Source organism: Engystomops pustulosus, chromosome 10 (assembly GCF_040894005.1).
Source record: "Engystomops pustulosus chromosome 10, aEngPut4.maternal, whole genome shotgun sequence".
NCBI lineage: Eukaryota > Metazoa > Chordata > Amphibia > Anura > Leptodactylidae > Engystomops > Engystomops pustulosus.
Window position 1 is genome coordinate 24,697,501 of NC_092420.1, and position 27,409 is coordinate 24,724,909.

A 27,409-nucleotide genomic window follows, 5' to 3' on the forward strand; every position below is an offset into this window, starting at 1 on the left:
GGCTGGCAACAAATTTCTTCTCTTTTCCAGTACCTACACACTTTTTGGGCACCAACCCTTTAAATATAGACCCCTTGAATGCACTTGAAACCATGTAAAATATGGCAAGTTATTAACATCTGGTTATTTTCAGCATAGGAATGATCATTCATGGAGTGTAGATAATATTGAAGTCAAGTCAATAGATAATTCCCCTTGCCCATTTCCAGAAAAAGTTGCTTTCTGTCAAGTTATAGAGCAGGATTCTATACAAGGTGTCATACATTTCTGTCTTCTATTGTCTCCGTTAATGCAAATCTAATGATCGCCCCATTGTGCTTGGCCCCCAGGCAGACTCCCTTTCACCCACGTCCTTGACAGATGTGTTGGAAAATGATGTTTAAATCAGTGAATAATGCATGAGAACAATACAGACACTTCTTATATTGTCCTTGAGGCTTAACCGGAAGGAATATGACAGTTTTATAAAACTTTGACTAAACTTTGCTCCTCATTGCGTCAGCCATAGGATACGCCGTACAAGTCAATCTTGGCTTCACAGTAATATGTTCCAGGATAATGTAAATTAGATATAACTAGTTTGTATGTTTTAAATGGACGACTCCATTATTACTTTCCTGGAGACAGCTCAGGTCACTGTCTAGACTGCTCACCAGATCCTCTTATAAGTAATGTGTAATTAAAAAGATATTAGGAAACATCCGTAGAACGGAGAAGTTACTGCGCAGGAGTAAAACATTACCAAGTATGTACCGAGTCTTAACATAGAAATATGATTAATAATAATAATTCTTTATTTATATAGCGCACACAGATTACGCAGCGCTGCACATGCATGTCAAATTGGTCCCTGTCCCCATGGGGCTCACAATCTAAACAACCTAACAGTATGTTTTTGAAGTGTGGGAGGAAACCGGAGTACCCGGAGGAAACCCACGCAAACACGGAGAGAACATACAAACTCTTTGCAGATGTTGACCTGGGTGGGATTCGAACCCAGGACCCCAGTGCTGCAAGTGCTACTCACTCAGCCACCGTGCCGCCCTATTATCATATTTTAGTTAAACCTTATTCAAAGTCATGAACTTGGGAGAGTCATTTTTTGCCTGAAAAGAGTCAGGCTTGACATTCAAAATGTATCATGATTGTGCTATAAAACTGGAGATTCCTTCAGTTAAGGACATGGGATTCAGATCTTTCTGCAGTTCATATTCACAATGATCTCTTTAACTGTCTGTATCTTTGGGTCTGTAGCACACAGAACCACAGATGTGTTTTTAAGTACTATAATGCTCAAGAAAGGGGCTCCTTCAAGACTCTGACTCATGTCCGTCCAAAAGTGACTCTTCGCAACTAATTTGCATATGGGTTTGGAGGTGATTGTTTTTATATGTAAATGAGTGAGTTTTCATGTAGAAAAGGTAATGCTTGGACGGTTATTTCACATCTGACCTGAGGAGGCTGTCAGTTTTGTTGTATAAAAGTTGTTGTCCAAGTCCCTTGATCCCGGACAGTTGAATAATAATTAATAATAATTCCTTTATATAGCGCATACAGATTACGTAGGGCTGCACAGTGCTTGCCAAATCGGTCCCTGTCCCTAAGGGGGCTCACAATCTAATCAACCTACCAGTATGTTTTGGAGTGTAAGAGGGAAACCTGGAGGAAACCCACGCAAATATGGAGAGAACATACAAACTCCTTGCAGATGTTGACGCTAGGTTGGGTCAGGTTATTAATTTTGCTCTTCCAATTTTAAACCCCTAGCACCTCTAGTATAGCCAGATTTTGTGGCAATAACACTGGACCAAAGTTTTGTTGGTACAGTGAGCGACCATTGGTCCCTGTGGGTACAGTGAGCGGCCATTGGTCCCTGTGGGTACAGTGAGCGGCCATTGGTCCCTGTGGGTACAGTGAGCGGCCATTGGTCCCTGTGGGTACAGTGAGCGGCCATTGGTCCCTGTGGGTACAGTGAGCGGCCATTGGTCCCTGTGCGTACAGTGAGCGGCCATTGGTCCCTGTGCGTACAGTGAGCGGCCATTGGTCCCTGTGGGTGGTTGAGGCATCCGCCTTGTATGGTTACCACAATGCGTCTCTTATGGAGTGGAGGTATATTCTAATTCATATCTACATAAACGTAGTGTGTTTTATAGTCTAGTCATCACCCCAGAAATGTAACTTCTGGAAGAACAGTAGAACTTAGGGATATCCTATGATTTGCTAGAATTGCTTCCAGACATGGACCCCCAGAAGCTCTCTCTGCAGTTAATGGACGTTATTAAATCTGCATTTAGCTAATGAATATAGAGGACTGGTGTAGCAGCCCGACTCTCCGTTTTTTGTATTGGTCGAGTTCAGAATCGTTTACAATGTTTAATTGAATAAATTGGGAATTGGGTTGGGTACCTAATCTTATGTAATGGCGCTCTGAGCTTTAGGTTACCTGATTAATGTCTTCCATTGAATGTAAGAAAACTCTGTAGCATTTCTAAAATGCAAAAAGGAAATTTAAATCCTACTAGATACAACAGAGCTCTGAGTTTGTGATTTACTTGGCTTTTTTGGAGGGGTGTAGCCATAGGTAGCAGCCACGCTTATGCACAGGAATGTAAGCATGGGGGTCTAACCCCTAATACCCCACAGATTAGGAGAACAGGGTCCCCACTAATGAGAGTGCCAGAAACACCTGAGCGCTGTGCTCAGCAATTTCTGACATTCCCATGGACCTGCAGGTCCATCATTTAGTGACAACATACTTCCGTTCTCATAAACGGTGGGCATCCCAGCTGATAAGTATCAGACATGGTATAACCACATTATGGCCAATTGCTATATAAGAAGGTCCCAATATTATAAATTTCACATAATAACTGGATCCCTATTACACATTTACCAATGAGGGGATCATGACCTTGCATGTCTACTTTGGTAAATACTTGTATTTCTCATCTATTCTTTGTGTGGTGATGTTCCTTTAGCTATTTATAGCAAAAATCTATTAATACAAATGTATTTTGTCAAACTGTATTCTATGTCGAGGAGGTTTGTCTTTATATAGACGATCCTCGGCTGCACTGATTGGACAGTAAAAGACTTTGTAGAGGCACACCCCCAAATGGCAACACCCTGCTGTCAATTTATTCATATGGATTTTGGAGGAATAAAAAACAAACCACAAAACTTGAAGCTCTAAGTATGGTTGGTTGGATCCAGAATTGCTATTTCATTTGGAATAAACGGGTCAGGAGAGGGGACAGGTCCACTTTAAGATGAGCCTCTGGTTTAATTGTTGGTTTAGTTTGCAGTATTGTACTCCAAAAATCAAATCTGATCAACAAGCAGAGGCATTCTGGTGAGCTTGTGATCATATACAGCCGTCAAAATGAGCTGGAAGAGTTTCAATGTAAAGTATGGGGAAAATACTGTATATACTCGAGTATAAGCCGACCCGAGTATAAGCCGAGATCCCTTATTTCAACACAAAAAACTGGGAAAACCTATTGACTCGAGTATAAGCCGAGGGTGGGAAATGCATTGGTTACAGCCTCCCAGTATATAGTCTGCAAGCCCCTGTAGCATACAGCCTGCCCAGCCCCTGTAGCATACAGCCTGCCCAGCCCCTGTAGCATACAGCCTGCCCAGCCCCTGTAGCATACAGCCTGCCCAGCCCCTGTAGTAGGAAAAAAAATAACACTGTACTCATCTTTCCAATGTCCCCTGTAGGTCCTCGACTGTCTCAGACAGAAGAGGACCTACGGGTGACGTCAGAAAGGTGAGTTTTGTCTTTATGTTTTAGTTGACTCGAGTATAAGCCGAGTTAGGGTTTTTGAGCACAAATTTTGTGCTGAAAAACTAGGCTTATACTCGAGTATATAAGGTATATAGGCCAGGAACACAACAAGACAAAATATTATAGGTACAGTAAAGGCAGTCCCCTACTTAAGAACACCTGACTTAGACAAATCCTAGTTACAAACGGACCTCTGGATGTTGGTAATTTACTGTACTTTAGTCCTAGGCTACAATAAACAGCTGTAACAGTTATCACAGGTGTCTGTAATGAAGCTTTATTGTTATCCTGGTTCTTATGACAACCCAACATTTTTTAAATCCAATTGTCACAGAGACCAAAAAAGTTTGGCTGGGGTTACAATTATAAAATATACAGTTCTGACTTACATACAAATTCACAAGAACAAACCTACAAAACCTATCCTGTACGTAACCCGGGGACTGCCTGTATATAAGAGATGGCTAACACTAATGAAAATAATGTACTGGCCAGGGGGTAGAAATAGGATTTTTTTTAAACCTCCACTGAAATTGCGCTTCAAAGTAATTTTCAGAATTTATATACAGTAGGGAATGGTCTGGATTTTATTACAAATTGGTTGCAGTTATCTTGCAACAGCACAATAATTTATACCATATGAACATAGAAGGGAAATGGTGTGAATTAAGCTTATTAACTAAAAATAGAAGGGTGCAAATTGAAAAAATGACCACAAGTCTTGGTTAAAAATAATTTTAAAAAATTCTTAAAATTTTAAAGTTTGCTGTTCTAATTTCTAGAAAATTTACCAATGGAAGGCCCAGCATTTAACCCCTTCCTACTACGTCTGCAAAAAAAATGTTTTCTGCAGCTGATTATAACTTAGCAGTATAGATGAGCGAATATATTGGATGGTTCTAAGATTCTATAAGAATCTATCATTTTTTCAGACACTGAAACAAATCTTTTAAAATTGGCGGCTAATACTATTATTTCAGAGCTTAAAGGAAATCTACCATTTGTTTTTATGTATTGTGAACCAAGCATACATTGAGAATGCTGTAGCTACACTGATGCAGAAACATATCTCGTTTAATCCCTGATCCGAGTGGTTTTGCTCAAAAAAAAAATTATAAAATTCAGGACATTGGGAAAGCTGGGTTGCATGATGGCTGCTGTTCAAAGCACATTACATGGAGCTTCCTGAACTGTCCAGACAGGACTAATCAACCTAAGCTGGATGAGTCATACAGAGCAGCAGGTAAATGGTGCAGCGATTGATTACTTCTGCCTGTCACGGACTACACAGTGATTACATCATTCTCTGGAGCAGTGCATAATTAGGGTGAGAGGAGAAGCATCGATCCAGCCACAGGAGTGACAGAGCCTCATTATCATAATTTTATAATAGTTTTTTTTAGAAAAACCACTCACTTCAGGGATTAAACAAGATATGATTCTGCATCAGTGTAGCTAGAGCATCCTCAAGGTATGTTTGGTTCATAATGGATGAAGTCAAATGGTAGATTTCCTTTAAGGAGGAAGGGGCATGTGAGGGAAAATGAGAACATTTGTGTAAAAAAAAAATAGTCAAACCAGAGCAAATTTTTATCCTACCAAATATTTGAAAAAGTATGGCTCCTCTCGTCTCCATTTTCCTTCCATATATTTAAATCATTACATCTCATGAAAGAGAAAATTTGAAGATCTTTATGGATCAAAACATGAAAACGTAGGTGTGAGCCGTGGAGCGAGCTGTAATACAGACGCCAATTACACAGAATTTTGATTCTCCTCTCTGGAGAAAATGTTTATTACTCAGATCTCCAGCATCATCAATGCTGCGAAAGAAATCGGGGGACTTGAGCGTGTAATTTCAGACTGCGAGGGCGCCTGGCATGGAATTTCCTGGTTTCTGCCAGCTTGGTAGGGGGCTTGTAAATTAAATTCAATCAGAGACTGGACATATGCTTCAAGATCTGCTGATCACACAGCTGCGAGTGTGACCGCGGTGCAATGAGTTCTGATATATGCAGTTATGCCTCGCTATGGTGGATTTGTCTGGCCCCATAACATCAGGATGTCAGGCTGACCATGACAAGCAGGGGTGGTAGTCTGTGTACAGATTTAGCAGCTCACCACCACAGACCCATATAAAATAATTAAATATTTGGAGGATAAAGTGTGATGAATGGGTGCCGTATACTTCCCCTGCAATGGCCGCTGTAGGAGAAATGTGCAGCTTCCTGCAGCTTTCTCCTTCTGATCACTGCAAGACATTATAGACAGACGGGATGGTGTAGATGGGACATTCCCATTCGATTTCTATAGCTTTATAAGATATTTTCGGCGCTTTGGAATATAATATTTCATACGTTTGGTAACTGTTATCAATGGTGAATTATCAGATAAATTAAAATAGTTGTCCAGCCATGGAAAAATTGTTTGAATAAAATTCATTTGATATGATAATGGACAAATTTCAGCCGAACGTATGCTTGACCGACCGTAACCGGGGAAAGGGGGGCATATGGCAGCACTCTGGAGATGAGGAGGGGTAACCCTTCCCCCCTCCATAGGGAAGTTTGCCGCACTGCCGTACAGATAGGGCACCATATCACTATGTGCGCCTTTTGCCTATTGTCTACGGGGATGTATATATCACCGCAAGCTTGCGGCCGTATATACATCACATGTACAGTCATGTGAATGCAGCCATGCAATGACATGTGGTCAATGGCTTTAGTACTAACTTGTCATTGTCTGTCAGTCTAGAAATGTATACAGAGACGGTAAAGGATAGGTATCTGCTGTAATGTGATCCACAAAGGATCAGGTAGATAAACATTATGACTTGTTTATGTTCTAAAATAGTAAAAGAAGTGGTTTTAAAAACAATTAATTTGCATGGACACTCCCTTTAAGGGAATTGCATCTTATTATAACAGCAATACAGGCAGTCCCCGGGTTACATACAAGATAGGGTCTGGAGGTTTGTTCTTAAGTTGAATTTGTATGCAAGTCGAAACTGTATATTTTATAATGGAAGTTCTAGACAATTTTTTTTCTTTTGCCCCAGTGACAATTGGAGTTTCAAAATTTGTAATTAGCAATTTAAGTGTCTAGAAAATATTTCACTGTTATTTTGTCTTGCAGTTTAACAGCATGATGCTATACTGTGTCCCCAAACTGAGGCTGATGGGGCAAAAGTTCAGTGTCCGGGAAAAGATTGAGATTGCTGGATTGCAGGTGACTTCCCTTTTCTTCGAACCCTTTTTATTTTGTCATTCTGTTACTAAATTCTGGTTCTAACACAGACACAAGGGAGGAGATTTATCCAAAGTGTCTGAGGTAATACTGTTTTAGTAGCCCACGAAAACCAATCAGAGCTCAGCTTTGATTTTATAATCAACTGTGGGAAAATGAAAGCTGAGCTCTGATTGGTTGTCACGGGCAACTGGAACAGTTCTTCTCTCAGACACATCTGATAAATCTCCCCCTTAAAGGGGTTGTCCACTTTCAAAAAATAATTGCTATGGTTTGTGTAATGAAAAATGTCTACAATTTTCCATTAAACTTTCTGTATCAATTCCTCACTGTTTCCTGGATCTCTGCTTGTTGTTCTGCTATAGAAAGCTTCTACATTTACTTCCAGTGGATAGAAATTTGTCCATGGTACATACAGGTTCATGAGCCATTATTATCACAGAGAGTAATCAAGTCCGTGTCATTCTCACAATAGGAGACCATGTAAAATCTGCATAGCTCATTCTGACTATAACATGCTGGTACATACAGAGAGGATACTATGTGCAATCTGCGCAGCTCCTCCTGCTCTATTACATACTGCCTTCAGATAAGACGCTGTATAATCTGCTCAGCTCCTCCTGCTCTATTAAATACTGCCTTCAGATAAGACACTGTATAATCTGCTCAGCTCCTCCTGCTCTATTACATACTGCCTTCAGATAAGACACTGTATAATCTGCTCAGCTCCTCCTGCTCTATTAAATACTACCTTCAGATAAGACACTGTATAATCTGCTCAGCTCCTCCTGCTCTATTACATACTGCCTTCAGATAAGACACTGTATAATTTGCTCAGCTCCCCCTGCTCTATAACATACCGCCTGCACCTGCGTGTCCATCACATGACAACGGACAGATCTCTATCCACTGGAAGCAACATAGAAGCTTTAGAGCAAGCAGACATCTAGAAACCCGGGAGGACCTGATAAAGAAAGTATATAGAAAAATTGGATAACTTTTCCTTACACAAACTATACCAATTATTTGCTGAAAGTGGACAACCCCTTTAAGTGTTCAAGTCTAATAGAGCCTCGACATGTGAAATGCTGCTAGTCCATATTATATGTGTGGTCTATACTTAGGATGCGCCATCAATATCTGATCAGTTGGGAGTCTGCACCGATCAGCTGTTGGGGTCCGGCACAAAACTGAAGCAGATTGCTCTGTGCAATGTGTCGTGACCGGGTTCCCACTGCAATGCTCCAATGGACTAGGTCTGTGACAATGACCTCTGAACCCTCTGGGCCATAAAAAAAAGCTGATTTTCTGCATGGTCAAAGACAGTGATTCTTGGGACAGCACATTCTGATAGCCAAAATTGCAGAATTCCTTCTCGGCTATTAGCCAATCGGCATTGAATGGCTTTTTTCCCTTCCTGCGGATCATAGAGTTGGACTTATTTAACATATTCCAGGATTGGAACTTGGGGGAGTGTCCTCACATTGCTGTGCTATTTGATCATTCATACTGCTCCAAGCTCCTCCCCTTTGCTGTAATATCTAACCAGAATCCTGCTACTGATCTTACTCAAAGCAGAGGACTGTGCTGTGTTCAGTGAACAGATCTCACACAGCTACAATCCTGGCATATAAATGCATTTTTCACAATCCTGCTGCTACTAATAATATACACACAATATATATATATATATATACACTCACCTGCCACTTTATTAGGTACACCATGCTAGTAACGGGTTGGACCCCCTTTTGCCTTCAGAACTGCCTCAATTTTTTGTGGCACATATTCAAAAAGGTGCTGGAAGCATTCCTCAGAGATTTTGGTCCATATTGACATGATGGCATCACACAGTTGCCGCAGATTTGTCGGCTGCATATCCATGATGCGAATCTCCTGTTCCACCACATCCCAAAGATGCTCTATTGGATTGAGATCTGGTGACTATGGAGGCCATTTGAGTACAGTGACCTCATTGTCATGTTCAAGAAACCAGTCTGAGATGATTCCAGCTTTATGACATGGCGCATTATCCTGCTGAAAGTAGCCATCAGATGCTACAGGGTACATTGTGGTCATAAAGGGATGGACATGGTCAGCAACAATACTCAGGTAGGCTGTGGCGTCGCAACTATGCTCAATTGGTACCAAGGGGCCCAAAGAGTGCCAAGAAAATATTCCCCACACCATGACACCACCACCACCAGCCTGAACCGTTGATACAAGGCAGGATGGATCCATGCTTTCATGTTGTTGACGCCAAATTCTGACCCTACGATCCGAATGTCACAGCAGAAATCGAGACTCATCAGACCAGGCAACGTTTTTCCAATCTTCTACTGTCCAATTTCGATGAGCTTGTGCAAATTGTAGCCTCGGTTTCCTGTTCTTAGCACCCGGTGTGGTCTTCTGCTGCTGTAGCCCATCTGCCTCAAAGTTCGACGTACTGTGCGTTTAGAAATGCTCTTCGCCACCCGTTACAACCAAGTTAGGCAGATTTGAGTCACTGTTGCCTTTCTATCAGCTCGAACCAGTCTGCCCATTCTCTTCTGACCTCTGGCATCAACAAGGCATTTCCGCCCACAGAACTGCCGCTCACTGGATGTTTTTTCTTTTTCGGACCATTCTCTGTAAACCCTAGAGATAGTTGTGCGTGAAAATCCCAGTGGATCAGCAGTTTCTGAAATACTCAGACCAGCCCTTCTGGCACCAACAACCATGCCACGTTCAAAGGCCACAAATCACCTTTCTTCCCCATACTGATGCTCGGTTTGAACTGCAGGAGATTGTCTTGACCATGTCTACATGCCTAAATGCACTGAGTTGCCGCCATGTGATTGGCTGATTAGAAATTAAGTGTTAACGAGCAGTTGGACAGGTGTACCTAATAAAGTGGCCGGTGAGTGTATGTGTGTATGTGTATATATATATATATATATATATATATATATAATATATATATATATACCAATACCATATATACACACAAAGGTATACCTATACCTTTGTGTGTATATTATTAGTAGCAGCAGGATTGTGAAAAATGCATTTATATGCCAGGATTGTAGCTGTGTGAGATCTGTTCACTGAACACAGCACAGTCCTCTGCTTTGAGTAAGAGCAGTAGCACGATTCTGGTTAGATATTACAGCAAGGGGGAGGAGCTGTAAATTTCTTAATTTTATTTTGGCCTAGAATAGACCATCAGCAGCCAAAAAACTTCTCTGCCACATAAAAAAGCAGTGGCTATGTACATTAACACAACGTACAGGAAAATTTCTACATAAAACTTTTGCATTACTTATGCAGCGAATCAATCAGCGACTTGTCAATCATCCGCCATCTCTCAGTGATATGCAGGATTGTGATTGACAGCTCCATTGCCCAGGAGTTTCACATCAGTATAAAGTTCCATTAAAGTTTGTTCAATATTTGCAGCATAATTGATTCTGAAAGTAATGGAGTCAAGTCCTGACATTCCCCTCCGATAAACCTGCAGGTTTCAATCTTAAACTGTTTTATCCATCAGGTCCAGGAAATTGTGAAACCAAACGCATCTCACACTTTCCTGATAACGGGGAAGAAGCGATCGCTGGAACTTCAGGCCAGGTAGCTGAATGCTGTGTCTGGGGTCATATGGGGTTTGTTTTATTACATTTGTTGTGTATAATTTGACATCTTTAGGGGCAGTGGCTACATTTACAGTTCAATATTTTACAAGATATGGAATCAAATAAACATGAAAACATTAATTGCCACCTTACGATTTAGAGAGCTTTTTAGACTTCTTAAAGAGTTTGTATCATTTACCCAAGCCTTTGGGATTCATGCAGGGCAGTATGATTTGGACTTAAAGGAGTGTGATAATTTCCTATACTTGTAGTCATGTTGTCTCAAGAGATATCTGTCCTTGGATATGACCACCACTACACTCTGGCAGAGTATTTACACATGCGCTAATGAGGAGCCTAACCACAAAGATTCAGTATTCGGGACCACAGGATGGCTGTGAGACATGCAGTAACTCCAGGACATTTTATATGCAAAAACAATGTCTCTTTGTGCAATCCCTCCCGCAAAGGCGGTTGTATCCAAGGACAACAATCTCTTTTTTAAGGGATAACATGGCTGCATTTATGGGGAATTATCCTCACAAAGGTACAATATTATTAAATAACATCCAATTAAAGAAATGTTGAAGATAAATTAAATGTGAATGGCCAGAGGAGAATAGCTCTTTAAGCAGAATAAGTGACAAGTTATACTATGTTTTCCCCGACAAAACTATATATATAGATCCACTCAATTTCTACTCCTGGAGATAGGACAGTATGTAAAATCTGCGAAGTTCATTCTGACTATAACATGCTGCCTGCAGATAGGACACTATGTACAATCAGCTCAGCTTCTCCTGCTCTATAACATGTTCCTGCAGGTAGGAAACTATAAATAAACTGCTCAGCTCATAATCTGATCAGTTGCTACCGCTTTATAACATGCTGCCTGCAGATATGACACCATGTACAATCTGATCAGCTCCTCCTGCTCTATAACATGCTGCCTGCAGATATGACACCATGTACAATCTGATCAGCTCCTCCTGCTCTATAACATGCTGTCTGTAGACAGGACACTATGTACAATCGAATCGGCTCCTCCTGCTTTATAACATGCTGCCTGCAGATAGGACACTATGTGCAAACTGCTCAGCTCCTCCTGCTCTATAACATGCTGCCTGCAGATAGGACACCATGTATGATCTGATCAGGGGACATGTGATATGTTTGAGAAACCTCCACCATATTTTTGTAACAAGATGCATTTTGTATAAAAACAATCCTAAGATAAAAAATAAAACTTTTATATCATCATTCAATTTTCTTATCTTTTTTTAGGACAGAAGAGGAGAAAAAAGAATGGATTCAGGTGTGTGGTCTTTGTATACAGTTAATTTATAATGTATTACTGTATATAACATATATATATATATGATAAGTCCTTTTCCTGAATCTGCTTCATGGTTTGCGAAGTAACATATTTTTAGCTCCATAAGAGTAGTAGTTACTATTATTTGTGATGTTCCTCACATTAAAGGCATATAATCAGTATAAGTGACTGTGATTCTGGCTATTTACTTGCATTTTAATTCACCGTTTCAGGTTATACAAGCGACAATTGAAAAGCACAAGCAAAATAGCGAAACGTTTCGAGCATTTAACAGTTCGTTCTCCCGGGAGGAGGAGCATTGTCCAGACTCACCGGTAACTATCACCAATGCTGGAAGAGTAGACTTGATTTAATGGAGATTTTACAGTTATTAAAGAGATCCTGTCACCAGGGAACCCCTTTACAAACTACGCACGGTACCAGTTAGATGTCTTCATACATTGTCCACCTATGTCTCTATATATGGGATAAGAGACAGCAGTCTTGTTAAAAAGACTTTTATTGATTCCTCTGTTCCAGTCATGGAGGCAGGGAGCTGCAGTATACAGTGATGGAGGCGGGGAGCTGCAGTATACAGTGATGGAGGCGGGGAGCTGCAGTATACAGTGATGGAGGCGGGGAGCTGCAGTATACAGTGATGGAGGCGGGGAGCTGCAGTGTACAGTGATGGAGGCGGGGAGCTGCAGTGTACAGTGATGGAGGCGGGGAGCTGCAGTATACAGTGATGGAGGCGGGGAGCTGCAGTATACAGTGATGGAGGCGGGGAGCTGCAGTATACAGTGATGGAGGCGGGGAGCTGCAGTATACAGTGATGGAGGCGGGGAGCTGCAGTATACAGTGATGGAGGCGGGGAGCTGCAGTATACAGTGAAGGAGGCGGGGAGCTGCAGTATACAGTGATGGAGGCGGGGAGCTGCAGTATACAGTGATGGAGGCGGGGAGCTGCAGTATACAGTGATGGAGGCGGGGAGCTGCAGTATACAGTGATGGAGGCGGGGAGCTGCAGTATACAGTGATGGAGGCGGGGAGCTGCAGTATACAGTGAAGGAGACGGGGAGCTGCAGTATACAGTGAAGGAGGCGGGGAGCTGCAGTATACAGTGATGGAGGCGGGGAGCTGCAGTATACAGTGATGGAGGCGGGGAGCTGCAGTATACAGTGAAGGAGGCGGGGAGCTGCAGTATACAGTGAAGGAGGCGGGGAGCTGCAGTATACAGTGAAGGAGGCGGGGAGCTGCAGTATACAGTGAAGGAGGCGGGGAGCTGCAGTATACAGTGATGGAGGCGGGGAGCTGCAGTATACAGTGAAGGAGGCGGGGAGCTGCAGTATACAGTGATGGAGGCGGGGAGCTGCAGTATACAGTGATGGAGGCGGGGAGCTGCAGTATACAGTGATGGAGGCGGGGAGCTGCAGTATACAGTGATGGAGGCGGGGAGCTGCAGTATACTATATATCCCTGGTCATGAGATGTTACACAGGTGCACGGCTGTTTATATCACAGGGAGTAATCAGAGCTGTGTGATGTCACACAGGTGCACAGCTTGTTATATCACATAACCAGGGATATAATGAGCCGTGCACCTGTGTGACATCACATGACCAGAGATAAACCAAGCCGTGTACCTGTGTGACATCACATGACTAGAGATATAAAGAGCAGTGCACCTGTGTGTCATCACATGACAAGGGACCGGTGTTTATCCACAGGAACTAAACAATGAAGCTTCCTGTAGAATGACTCGATAAAACCGTTATTAATTGATACAGTAAATATATTGGAAAATAACTTTTTATTTCAGCAAATAACTCATGAAGTAGGCAACCCCGTGCTCAACGTATTAAAAAAGACTAAGACTTTTTTTATCATTACTGTCTAGATAGCAACCCTGGGTTCTTACGATTCAGCGCCAGGATCAGACACCTGCAGCTCACCAGGAGGGGTAAGTAAGGTCACTACTATTAATGCCCTTATAAAGTATTTAACAAATGGGGAGTTACTACTGGTTGGCACTATACAGGCAGACTATTGAGTTCAGGACAAACTGTGTAATGCTATTTTTCAGCTATGGTAGCACAGCAGGGAAATTGTAGGCATGCTTTCAACTTTATTATTAGCTGTATTAATATTTGTACAAAGAGCTCCCTCTAGTGGTGGCTGCTGTGATGAATTTGTTTATTTACGATATGTCAGAGAATTCAATGGGGTACAGGAACATGCAAATACATTTTTCAGGAAGGAAAATAAAATGGCTCCCTTACTACCTTAAAGGCAGTTTCCTATATATCAATGTCTAATTATCAAGAACTTTTGACATGACTGACAAGGGATATTTGTGAAAATATTATTAAGCCCATAATAAATAGGCTTCCTGTTCTAGAATGTAGATCTCTATTGTTATCATTGTGTCTTCTCAGTACAATGTATGGAACTGCTTTGGCTAGGTAAGAAGCCATGGATGCAGGTTAGGAAGGAAACTGCCACCTTTACAGTCAAAGCCAGCTCAGAGCCTCAGTTGGTCCCTTTGCAGTGAACTCACATGGCGGCATTAAAAATTCAGAAACGAACAGTATCCTGTTCCCTAAAATATTCCATATTTTACTATACCAAACAGCCCCCTCATGGTTATTTTATATATGAAGCCCCCCTCATCCTCTTTGGATTCTTTAGATACAGCCTCTTTCAGCCCCATGGATGTAAAACCTTATGTGGGCCCCCCAGCAGCTCTGGGCCCCCGGCATTTTCCCGGGTATGCCCAGTACTTGCGCCGGCCCTGTTTACATTCATGCTCAACTTAAGATTCTGGGTAAGGAATATGCAAGTGAAAAAAGGAAAACAATGCCTCCAGTGCTATCTTAAATTAGGTAGCTCCTTCTACTTCAATGCCTGACTTTCAAGAAGCCTAGGTAACCTTTCTAAACCCATTTTGACTAGTTATGGAAACAAATGGCATGTAGATGACAAATGATTAATAGAAACTAACTATGGAAAATCCGGAATAAGTGCTATAAAGTGCCTATTCCACTATCCCACATAGAACTCGGAAGCAGAGTGTAAGTGGTTTTGTTTGTTCATCCGTTGGCTGCTTGTGCCCAGGCTACCCATGCCAGGTTTCTCTGACCATCCCATGTGGCCTGTTTATCTGAGCGGATTGCTGTGAAATCGGTTAATACAGGCTGAGAGCAGAAAACAATTAGAGATACTTGAGAGCTGCGTGTGTGCTCCAGCAGAGATTACCGGATTTATGTCTTGCTGTACAAATAATTATTTGCAGACACAGATTTGCAAGTTCAGAGGTTCTCCACTAGATGGCAGTAGCAGACAATCTGATGACTGTGGACTCCCAGACACTAGAACTGACTATGATGGGATATGACGAGTCTCCATTCTATAATAAAACTAAAATTACAGACCGCTGGTAAATAATGGGCAGATTAGCGCCTGTTCTGATGTTTTCTGAAAATGAATATTGCTTTGCTAGACGGTTTACGTGCTGAGAATTTCTAGTGTTTTCGTATGGGGAAAGACAATGGCGCGGTAAATCTGTAGTTGTAATTGAAAAGGTAATTATACATTTCCATTACTGAAATCACAGGATATTAGATTCCTGAAAGGGGAAGTGAGGATAGCAAAAACTTAAAACATAAAATTGTAAAGTGTGCTGAAATGAGTGGTGCTATAGGTGTAATACCACACACAACCTGCAGGCAACTGTGGCACTGCACGTCAAAGAAGGAGGCCATATCTTACTAATGCTTTCCTACCCCTTTAATAAAGTTTGCTGCAATATTTTTATGTATTTTAAATATTATTTTTTGTTGTTATCCTAAAACAACATTATTTTAGATGGTTGGTAGTATTTCCTCTATTGCTGTAGAAAATATTGTAGCATGCTGGAGAAGACGTTGTTTGATTTAGAAAGATACATTTTTATGATACCCAATTAGGACATGTGAGAGTTAATATAGGTAATAAGTCCCTTGTTTATGAGCTGCCTGGGGCCCAAGCCTTCTAAGGGGGCCATGACCACCTGAACCAATTGCCAAGTTTGATACTGTCCTGTAGAGACAATAAAGAGAAGGACTTACAGCCATGAAATCCGCATTCTTTCAACACATACTTATACAAGACTCCTTCCCAGACCTTTGAATGTCCTCCAAAGGTCCGCAAACTGCAGAACTAAAATTGGACATAAGGGACCCCCCTCCTTTCCCAAGTAATTCCACTCAAAACATCGATCAGTTTTATATTGATGATGTATCCTAAGAATATGACTGTCACTGTGAGTAATAGTTTAAATCAGATCGGTCACATGACTATTGCCACCAATCACTGAACTCGACAGTGATGTTTGTGTTCATATTGACTGCTGAGGCCAGGGTTGGGTTAAAGCAGGGGTCTCAAACTCAATTTACCTGGGGGCCGTTGGAGGTAGATTCTGGGTAAGGCTGGGCCGCATCAAGTTTTCCACACAAAATGCGCTTACAAAATATCATTATTCAGATTCAAATGTCACGGCGTCTCCCAGTGCAAGGAAAGCCCCAAGCTGGGAGACGTGTTTTCTCTATGAACGCGTCCTGTGTACCGAGGGGTCCCAAGCTCCTACCGCACTGAGCCCAGTCAGGGGCACTCCATTCCCCCCCCCCCACCACCCGGTACTTGCCTCCCCGTGTCCCTCCCATCGAAGAAGATGAAGTCGCCGCTCTGACCTGCACCAAGTGCGTTCAGAGCGGCGACTTCATCTTCTTCAAGTACCGGAGGGAAGGGGATTAACCGGTTACGGGCCCTTTCCTGTTTTTTCATGTCCATTTTTCACTCCTCACCTTCAAAAAACTATAACTTTTTTATTTTTACACGTAAAGAGCTGTGTGATGGATTGTTTTCTGCGTAACAAATTGCACTTCATAGTGATGGTATTAAATATTCCATGCCATGTACTCGGAAGCGGGAAAAAAATTCCAAATGCAATGAAAATGCATTTGCGCCATTTTCTTGTGGGCTTGGATATTACGTCTTTCACTGAGCGCCCCAAATGACATGTCTACTTTATTTTTTGGGTCGGTACGATTAAGGGGATACCAAATTTGTATAGGTTTTATAATGTTTTCATACATTTACAAAAATTAAAACCTACTGTACAAAAATATTTTTTTTTATTTTGCCAAATTCTGGCGCTAATAACTTTTTCATACTTTGGTGTACGGAGCTGTGGGTGCTGTCATTTTTTGCGAAATTTGATAATATGTTCAATGATATCATTTTTAGGACTGTACAACCTTTTGATCACTTTTTATAGATTTTTTTTATATTTTTCAAAATGGCAAAAAAGTGCCATTTTCGAATTTGGGCGCTATTTTCCGTAACGGGGTTAAACGCACTGAAAAACCGTCATCATATTTTGATAGATCGGGCATTTTCGGACGCGTCGATACCTGATATGTTTATGATTTTTACTGTTTATTTATATTTATGTCAGTTCTAGGGAAAGGGGGGTGATTTGAAATTTTAGGTTTTTTTATTATTATTTTTTTTTTTTAAACTTTTTTTTATTTTTATTTATACTATTTTTCAGACTCCCTAGGGTACTTTAACCCTAGGTTGTCTGATCGATCCTATCATATACTGCCATACTACAGTATGGCAGTATATGGAGATTTTCCTCCTCATTCATTACAATGTGCTATCAGCACATTGTAATGAAGGGGTTAAAACCTCGGGTCTTCGGAAGACCTGAGGCTACCATGGAGACGGATCTCCGCCCCCCGATGACGTCACGGGGAGCGGCGATCCCAGGTAAGATGGCGGCGCCCATGCGCCGCTATCTTTTTGAGGCTGCCGGCAGCTTTGTCGGCAGCCATCGCTGTGAAAGCACCCGCGATCGGTGCTAGCACCGATCGCGGGTGTTACCGGTAAGCCTTTGCTGCAATATGCAGCAAAGACTTACCGGCTATGGAGAGGGCTCAGCCCGTGAGCCCTCTCCATGCAGCGCGACCAGGTGGGGGCCGCAAAATATTGTCGCGAGTTTGAGACCCCTGGGTTAAAGGGAACCTGTCACCAGAGTTTACCCTATTAAACTACCAGCCTCCTCAAGTAGGACAGGAAGGAAATGTTATACCCTACCTGAAGGGGCTGGTAGTTTAGTTGGTAAATTGTGGTGACCGGTTCCCTTTAACGATAATTAGAAATCATGCAACACATAACAAAGATTACAGCTATGAACCATTAAATTATGAGGAGGGTATGAAATAAAGGATTTTCCTGGGAATTTTTGGAAACCCAGTGCTCCCCCCCCCCCCAAAAAAAGAATACTTTATGCTGGAACTTCTCGACATCTCCCACCAGCCGGAAATGCCACAGACATGGCACATCAGTCGATCAGTGGTCTCCTCGGACCACAGGACATCAATGGTGGACATATTGGTTGTCATCCAGTCATTATAGAAATGATTATCAAAAATAAAGTGATTTTAAATTACTACAATGTAACACAAAATAAATCTTTTCTAGGTGATTAATTTGGCAGGTTCTGTCCCGTTCCGTCCCACCTCCGGCTTCTCGGTACTTTCTTCATTATCGAGAGCCTTTACCTCGGTGACATTTTAGAAGTTGATCCTCCATACAAAAGTCTTCAGAGTCAGATTAAATGCAGCTATTGTGGTTGTACATTTGCCTTTTACCGTTCTCTTCTTGGCATCAATCTTCTTCAGACGGATTACATTTCATCTCTCTCATTTTGTGGCCCATGACTCATTACACATTAAAGTGACTGGTTTCGGGCCAGAAAGAATTGATACATTGTAATAAGCTGAATGTACATGGCCGGCGGCTTCATTCACATAAAAAATGCTATAAAAATGCAGACGGCGATGGACGCTCCACACTATGTATTCTATAGGTGCAGCACTTAAAGGGAATGTATCAGTAGGAAATAAGATCTTGTTTAAAGGGGTTTTCTAGCATCAATTCTTTTTTTGAGCTGAGAATAATATAAAATAGGAAACTGGTTACAATAGAATCACCACTAGGTCTAATAATTGGTCTACAAAATGTTCACTGGAGGCCAAAATCCATCCATTAGTCGGTCTTATATCCGGGCCAAGTTCATGAAGTGACAACAGAAAACCTACTTTCCGAAATTGTATTAATTACCTTCTTTAATGTCAGATAGGTGGTCCTCTTCAGGCCTGACTCCACCCATGATGGTGGAAATCTAAGGAATGATGAGGACTGGAGAGAAAATTTTTATTACCCAAGAATTAGCAGAATGAAACCTATTGCGGTTGCTGACTTTTGGGACCCTCACGATCACGAGGGGTCCTGCATGAGTCCTGTTGGGGTCCCACATGTTGCCCCATTTAATGCTATGGGAGCTCAGAAATTGGCAAGCGCAGTGCTCCGCTTTCTATGGCCCTGGCATTTGCTGTCTGAGAGAACCAAAAATAGCTGAATGCTGTACTGAAGCATTTCTGATAATCCCATACTATGGATTTGTGCGTTAGGACACATGCTTGACCTGCCGCTCCATTAATTAGTTAGGAAGAGACACAGATTTTGTGATTGGTGGGGTCCCTGCAGTCTGAGCCCTCACTGATTACACATTCATCTTGGTACAACCCCTTTAAGAGCAGCTTGATCATAGCACTGCTGTTATACATGATTGATGGGGGAGGAGGGGATCTTGGTTAACAGAATGTTGAGCCTCATGTTTTGTGTATACAGGCGGTCCCCTACTTAAGAACACCCGACTTACATACAACCCATAGTTACAGACAGACCCTCTGATCTCTGGTGAAACTTTCTGGTTGCTTTACTATAGTCACAAATTGCAATAATCAGCTGTAAAGTGTCTATAATGAAACTTTATTGATAATCCTTGGTCCCATTACAGCAAAAAAATGTTTAAACTCCAATTGTCACTGGGGCCACATTTTTTTTTGTCTGGATCTTCAATTATAAAATATACAGTTTCGACTTACATACAAATTCAACTTAAGAACAAACCTCCAGACCTTATCTTGTACATAACCCGGGGACTGCCTGTATTGTGTTTTTCAGCCAGAATCCTTCAGAAAATCGACCAAGATTAAGCGTGACAAGGAGAAGCAGAGCTGTAAAGGATGTGGAGAGACCTTCAACTCCATCACTAAGAGGCGACACCACTGCAAGCAGTGCGGGGCTGTAAGTGTCTGATAGCCAAATGATTTCGCTCATTTGGCCTTCTAGTTAAGAGCTTTTTCTTCAATTCACGTTCCGTGTTTTATGTATGGGCGTATTATACGTCACGTCCTGCAGATTTATTCATTTGATCTTTGTGAAATTCCGACATCAGAATATTCAACATTCTACAATTTACGGGATGTGCCATTTTCTGTGCTCCAGTATACAGGTCAAACCAATTTTCCGCCTGCCTCTTACATGACTCAGCCTTATTTCTCATGGATTTTCTAAGCTGCTAATATACAATACACAACCCTGTAAGTTCTAACCAAAGCTACAGGTCACATCGCCCCATCGCGTCCTCAGCCTAAAGCCCATTCAGCTCTCAACAATGAGTAATCTAACATTGACTACACTAATGTATAGTCAGGGGCATAACTAGAGTTGACAGGCACCATAACAAACTTTTATATCCGCCTCCTAGTGTGTCTAAGCGACCACACATAGTATAATGCCACTTAAAATGCTCCCCCTTTCTGTAGTCCCAACTTATCATTTTTCTTATTCCCCCATTTCTGTAGAACTCAACTTATGCCTCCCCCAATTAATGCTCACTTTCCTGCAGACCACTTATCTTATGGCTCCTTTAATGTCCCCCCACTTTATAGAACCACACAGGTAGATAATAGGGGAAATTTTCATGCCACGGAGTCGCCCGGGTGCATTTTGCACCAGCAGAGGCGGATTAAGACTGCCCTGGGCTGTATGGATATTATAGCCCCTACAGGTCTGGAATCACTTCTTACATATGGGACTAGAATCAAATTTCTTGTGGAATGGAAGACCTGAAATGGCTCGTGTTCATGTGTATTGAGAGAAAGAACAGATGTTTGATGATTCTATGTTTGAAGGTCCTAAAATTTGGTGGATGGTTTGGATGGCTGTGGGCCCCCTAGAAGGTTTGGGTCACGGGCTAATTCCCAAATCACCAGGTCCTGTCTAGAGTGCAATTATTCAAGTGGAAGGTACAGGCTTTGGCATTCCTTTCCCTGGTCACTGCATGCCCCCTGCACACCCACTTAGTGTCTAGGTGGCATGGATGATAAAAAGTGTGTGCCAGGAATTGAGACTTTATCATTACATCAGTGGGTACTACACGTCACCCTGTATGGATCCGGGTTTAAGTAGGATACCGCTCAGTCTTAGTGTTACAACAACGACTTGACTCCAGTAGCTTATAATCAACATTTCTATACGACAAAGCCCCCCTTACTAATGACATCATCAGATACATCAGAGGATTATTATTGATCACTCACACTTTACTTTAATTTACAGTCATATCCATAACAACTAGTGATGAGCGAGTATACTCGTCCGAGCTTGATGCTCGGTCGAGTATTCGCATACTCGGACCGGCTCGTTGCTCGGACGAGTATTTGCCCTGCTCGATAACGAGCATTTAATTTTAAAAAAAAAGTGAAGAACAGTAAAAAGATACAATTAAAACATTTAATTTAATTGTTTAATTGAAGAAAACAGTGAAAGAACACAGTGCAGAACAGATTGCAGATGTTCGGGAACATCTGCAATCTGTTCCGGAGACACGCGTGCAGAACGGTGTTCTCCGCAATAGTATTTGAAGAACAATATGTGTGAAGAACACATTACAGATGTTTGGCAACATCTGCAAGTTGTTCTCTACACATATTGTTCTTCAAATACTATTGCGGAGAACACCGTTCTGCACGGGTGTCTCCGGAGCAGATCGCAGATGTCCCGGAGACACGCGTGCAGAACGGTGTTCTCCGCAATAGTATTTGAAGAACAATATGTGTGAAGAACAACTTGCAGATGTTTCCAAACATCTGCAAGTTGTTCTTCACACATATTGTTCTTCAAATACTATTGCGGAGAACACCGTTCTGCACGCGTGTCTCCGGAACAGATTGCAGATGTTCCCGAACATCTGCAATCTGTTCTGCACTGCGTTCTTTCACTGTGCTCGTTAAGTTTATAATTTTACTGAAAAATGCTCGGGTCTCCCATTGATTTCAATGGGGCTCGTTACTCGAAACGAGCACTCGAGCATCTGGAAATGTTCGGCTCGAGTAACGAGCACCCGAGCATTTTAGTGCTCGCTCATCTCTAATAACAACCATCAAATATTAAATATTTTTTTTCCATTTCCAGGTTATTTGCGCAAAGTGTTCCGAATTCAAGCTCCTTGCAGAAAATGCACGGAATAATCGGGTTTGTAAAGAGTGTTTTGCCTTGAGCTCCGCTCCGTGCAGTCCAGGGGGAACTGACAACCCTGAAAATAAGAAGAAAACTAATCTCGAGGTAATCTTTCAGGAAGCCGCTAACGGGATATTAATTAAAGCAGTGCGGTGCTATGGCAGCGATCCAGTAATAGGGCGGCTTCTTACCACTTCATTAGCGGCAGGCGACTCACTGTGGTCCATGGATGGAGGTTTTATTAACAGGTTTTAATGATAAATGCTAAATCCAAGGAACAATCGGGAACAATCCAGTGTTTATTTGAAAAGGAAACTTATAGGAGATGGTCACAGGACCCAATTAGTCACTATGGCTGCACCATTTATTATACTGGCACCAGTTTCCTTCAGTCTCTCATTATGAGGCTTCACTTCTGCTGTAAGTCGATTTTTCTCACCTCATATAACCCTTCACAATCTCTTCCATTATTTGCTGAGGAGAAGAAATGTGTTTTCTATCTAGGATTATATGACCTATACGATGGGTTATGTGTCAATAGCACTAGAATGATAGCATTTGTTACCCTAAATCTTAGGGGCTTTAAAGGCATTATCTTTTGGTTGAAAAAACATGGCCGTTTTAAAGGTGAGGTAGCAGAGCTGAGTGTGTCATTGTGTCTTATATCCAACTCATGACTCTGATCCGTCACATCTCTCTGTTTCTGTGTCAAATACTAGTAGAATGTTCAGAAGCTAAATAAAAGATTATCATAGTACAGGGTTTAGCTACACTAAGCACATTGTAAGCACACAGCATCTCATAGCACAGAGGAATCATGAAGTGTCTGCTCAGCTAGCGGTCGCCCACACACGGACCATCACTGAGTGATAGGAGCTAAAACAGCAATACAACTGAGTAAAATTGTAAAGTAAGGGGTTAAAAAAATTATCTTTATTGTGTAATCTTCATTAGGGAATTAAGACTATGCTTGTTTATCTAATATCTTGTGTTTCGTTGACTTGATCCTATGTTTCATTACATGACTATGTGCACATTCCACGAGATCTATCTAAGACACAGCTGGAAAAAAAATAATTTATATTATTTCTTTCATTTGTGGGTTCAGCGCTGACCAGTTATTTTAATAATTTAGGGTTATGAGAGTTGTACATGTTGGGACTCAATAAAAGTGTATTTATTTTTTGCACTTATTTATAACCATATTTTAGGATGTGCTTGATGGGTATAATTTGGTTTCCAGGCCTTTGATGAATACTATTGTTTTACGGACTGTGCTTTTGATTTTTCAATTTTTTTTTAAATTCAGAGACTGAATTCGGATCATTGATATCTATGATGGGCATGGTCTGTGACCTGTGCTAAGGTCATTGTGCATTATATTGTGACCACTACATTTATGAATGACAGATGTTGTAATAGAAATATTAAAGGGGCTTCCTAGAAGTACATGGCTACTTCATGAATAGAGCTTAGTGGCAATAACACCCACTACCCCTGGCTAGGAGAGGTGTGTTTTATGGAAAAAAGCACCCATGTTTTTCAAACCATGGACAACCCCTTTAACTCTTCAGCAATAATCATGTTATCATCATAACATGATTACAATGAATTGTATAGTACGGTCATCTGATTATTATAAGACTTGACCTAATGGCTACAGTGAATACTGCAGAATTTTGGGATTTTTAGGACTCAATAATCTTTATTTGTATATATATATATATATATATATATATCTCAAATTCTGTAGAGCTTTACAGATTCTGGGGAACATATACAAATAAAATGAGACCTTACACAGTACAAACTGTCATATAAAACAATAGGAGTGAGGGTCTTGCTTGCAAGAGTTTACAGTCTATAACAGTGGTGGTGAACCTATGGCACGGGTGCTTTTTCTGTGGGTACCCAGGCCTTCACTCCAACAGAGAGTTTGCAAGACTGGCCTCAAAGCTTCCTTCTGTGGTCCAATACCATATGCCATGCTCAGCGCCATTTTAAAGCAACATCCTTGGCTGCCAGGACTACCTTAGGAGCCAGAAGGTGTAGATAGAGATGGATTGTCATTGGAGCTCCTGCTCTGGGTCCCCCGATTCTTCCTCTTCAGGGGACACTGAAGGGAAGCTACAATCCAAATTTCCCCATCATCTTTCTATTGTATTGGTGAACTCCAATACGATTGAAACCTGTGATACAGCTAGGATCAATAAGTTACTACTTAAATTGTCATGTTGGCACTGTGCGACCTATAAATGGATATTGGATGTAGTTTGGGCACTCTGTCTCCAAAAGGTTCGCCATCACTGGTCTATAAGATATCATCAATTTTATTTAATATTGTGTTTAAAGGGGTCTACCAAGTTTGATTGCTATTGTTATCCCCACAGGAGAGGGGATAACAATCTGATTGGTGAGGGTCCAACTCCTGGGATCGACACTTATTATAAGAATGGATAGATGGAGCAGCAGGTCCAGCAATCTCTAATCAATTGTAAGGGAGTGTCCGAACTTGCTGAACACTGCACAGGCTATCTCCAGAATTCACTTAGATGGTGTATGAGAGTGCAAGAGATACCTGAGCTCTGTGCTAGGCAGTTTCCGATGAACCAATTGTTTTGAATGGGGCTGCAGGATGCATGCTGGACTCAATGCTGTTGCTCAATCCATTAGTAAGAAGCAGTCGGACTAAACAGGCCCTATCTAGTGAATTTGGGATAGCAATCAATGTTGGTACAACCCTATTAACATTGAAGTCTGAAAACTACTTTTTTAGTAGTTTCACGGGTAGATAGCCCATGTGTGGCTCAGCCGTGGATATATTTAATCATTTCTGAACCTTCTGTTAATAGTGTAATAAACTTGATGGTGTTTTAAAGCAAATTACCCTCAGAGGCTACTTGGGGGTGTGGAGTAGCCTCTGTGAACTGTAGTCTAAGGCTACTCCACGCCCCGAGTAGCCTCTGCAATGCCGCCATTGCTCTTCCATGTAAACGAGTTGGCACGGACCGCGCAAGCCAGCGTTGCGGGCCAGAGGGAGCTTCTGCGCATGCTCCTGGTCCCCTGCTCTTGCGTGGTCCTTGCCACCGCGTTCACAGGTGGCATGGACACACAGGGAGCAGCATTGTAGAGGCTACTCAATGCCCTGAATAGCCTCTGAAGGTAAATAACATAAAAACACAATAAAGTTTATTACACGATAGGCAGCTGGCTCAGAAATGATCAAAGATGTCCTCGGATGAGCCACACATGGGCTATCGACCTCTAGAACTACTGAGAAAAGTAGTTTCCAGATGGATATGATGACGCATCCCTTTAAGTCCTGCAGAAAGCAGAATAAACGGGTCGCATTGCTCCATCCCATAAAAGTTGGGGGTCTTAGAAGAAATGATCTATGTTCGTATCTGTTTTGACATGACAATCAGCTTAATGTAAGTCGTGCCGGCAGCAAGTGCCATTTTTAGGGTCTACAGTTATATTATAGATCATCACTCATTCCAGATCACTGCGTCTGTGATCTCGGCAGCTTGTACCATGTAAACTTTTTGCAAACTCCATAAAGTCTTCTTGTAAGCAATACTTCTAAGTGCCCGCCGAACACTGAAATCACCCGCAACTCTCCCAGAGCCTCTCATTGTGAGGATAAAAGACGTAAACTTCCACATGACGACTATAAAACGCAATGAAATTCCTACAGCGCCCTGGAGGCGATTTCTGTCTGAAGAATTATGCTGATTTACTTGAAATTAGCAATTTGTGCAGTTTTTTTTTTCTCTTAGAACATTAAAAATGTAAACTTCAAGCAGTTACTGTTTCTATAGGAAGAAGGGGAGGCCTGGTGCAGAAGACTATGGCACGTAGCCCATCCACTGATTAAACTAGATATCTATGCTGCCAGCTTCTGCTCTAAGTATGCCGCTAGTCCCAAAGCTATTACTGCATTTGCTGAATCTAGGCTTCTGTATTAAAGAGTCCTATGTACAATTCCCTTCTACGCTGCTACTATTGGAATAATTTATTTAAGGATAGGGGGGCAGGGCAGCAGCATTGGAACCATAGGGTTACCCTGGAAGACTATCAGCAGGCACAGTCAGGAATAACATAAGCTGAGATGTACCATCTTATTATTATAAAGAAAATAATGTCATCTTTTGGGTCACACCAGGCTTGTGGTTCTGTGTGCTACAGAACTGGAGATATAGTTTAACCCCTTACTGACGTGTGGCATAATAGTAGGTCAGCTGCTGCTGTATGGAGAGGGATCACGGGCTAAATTTTTTATCAGGGGCATTTAAATCCTGGAGGTGCGTGAACGTCGCCATATTGGATTTAATTGCAGTCGCCTGTGAAGTCCTTTGGGGGCAGCAATCAGTTACAATGACCATCTCGGGTCATACAAAGACCCGAGGCTGTCTTGTTTTATCCCATCTATTGCAATGTGCAAAATCCCCATGTAATATGACAGTATATGGTAGGATCAATCAGACAACCTAGGGTAAAACTAGCCTAGGGGGTCTAATAAAGTAAAATAATTTTTTTAAAACAACCTAAAAATTCAAAACACCCCCCTATCCCTAGAACTGATATAAATATAAATAAACAGCACAGTAAAAATGCTGAACATGTTCTTTATCACTATGTCCCAAAATGTCCAATCTATCAAAATATAATAATGGTCAATTCCCGGCATTTAACATTTGCAGTTTTAATCAATCCCGTTAGTCTTTCATGTAATAGATAATATCCCAAATATAATATTTCTAGCAGAATCTTGTACCTTATTCATGCTGCAAGTCTTTCCATCGCCATCTGGTGACACATAGATGTTATTACAGTCTGTCTTTGGGAAGAGTCCATGCACCTGTAATCCTTAATGTGAGAGCAGGGAATATGAGTGTTATGTAATGTAACCAGACATTACATTCTACTTTTCATAAAATCTTTTTTTCCATCCTCTAAGAAGAATAATAATCTTTATTTATATAGCGCCATTAAATTCGGTAGCGCTTTACAAATCATAGGGGACGTATAC

At 41.6% G+C, this 27,409-nt stretch overlaps 1 protein-coding gene and 1 long non-coding RNA gene across 2 annotated transcripts in view; one reads left to right on the plus strand and one right to left on the minus strand.

Moving 5' to 3' along the window:
• FGD3 (FYVE, RhoGEF and PH domain containing 3) overlaps positions 1-27,409 on the plus strand; it is a 152,930-nt gene that overhangs the window by 116,049 nt on the left and 9,472 nt on the right. The window contains exons 11-17 of the mRNA XM_072128116.1: positions 6,929-7,021; positions 10,569-10,648; positions 11,935-11,965; positions 12,199-12,300; positions 13,862-13,924; positions 20,038-20,160; positions 22,333-22,482. Coding sequence (XP_071984217.1) covers positions 6,929-7,021; positions 10,569-10,648; positions 11,935-11,965; positions 12,199-12,300; positions 13,862-13,924; positions 20,038-20,160; positions 22,333-22,482 — 642 coding nt within the window. The remainder of the gene's footprint in view (positions 1-6,928; positions 7,022-10,568; positions 10,649-11,934; positions 11,966-12,198; positions 12,301-13,861; positions 13,925-20,037; positions 20,161-22,332; positions 22,483-27,409) is intronic.
• Positions 1-27,409, minus strand: part of LOC140104543 (uncharacterized) — an 81,524-nt gene that overhangs the window by 47,766 nt on the left and 6,349 nt on the right. The window contains exon 2 of the long non-coding RNA XR_011850359.1: positions 27,155-27,246. This is a non-coding gene — a long non-coding RNA (uncharacterized lncRNA). The remainder of the gene's footprint in view (positions 1-27,154; positions 27,247-27,409) is intronic.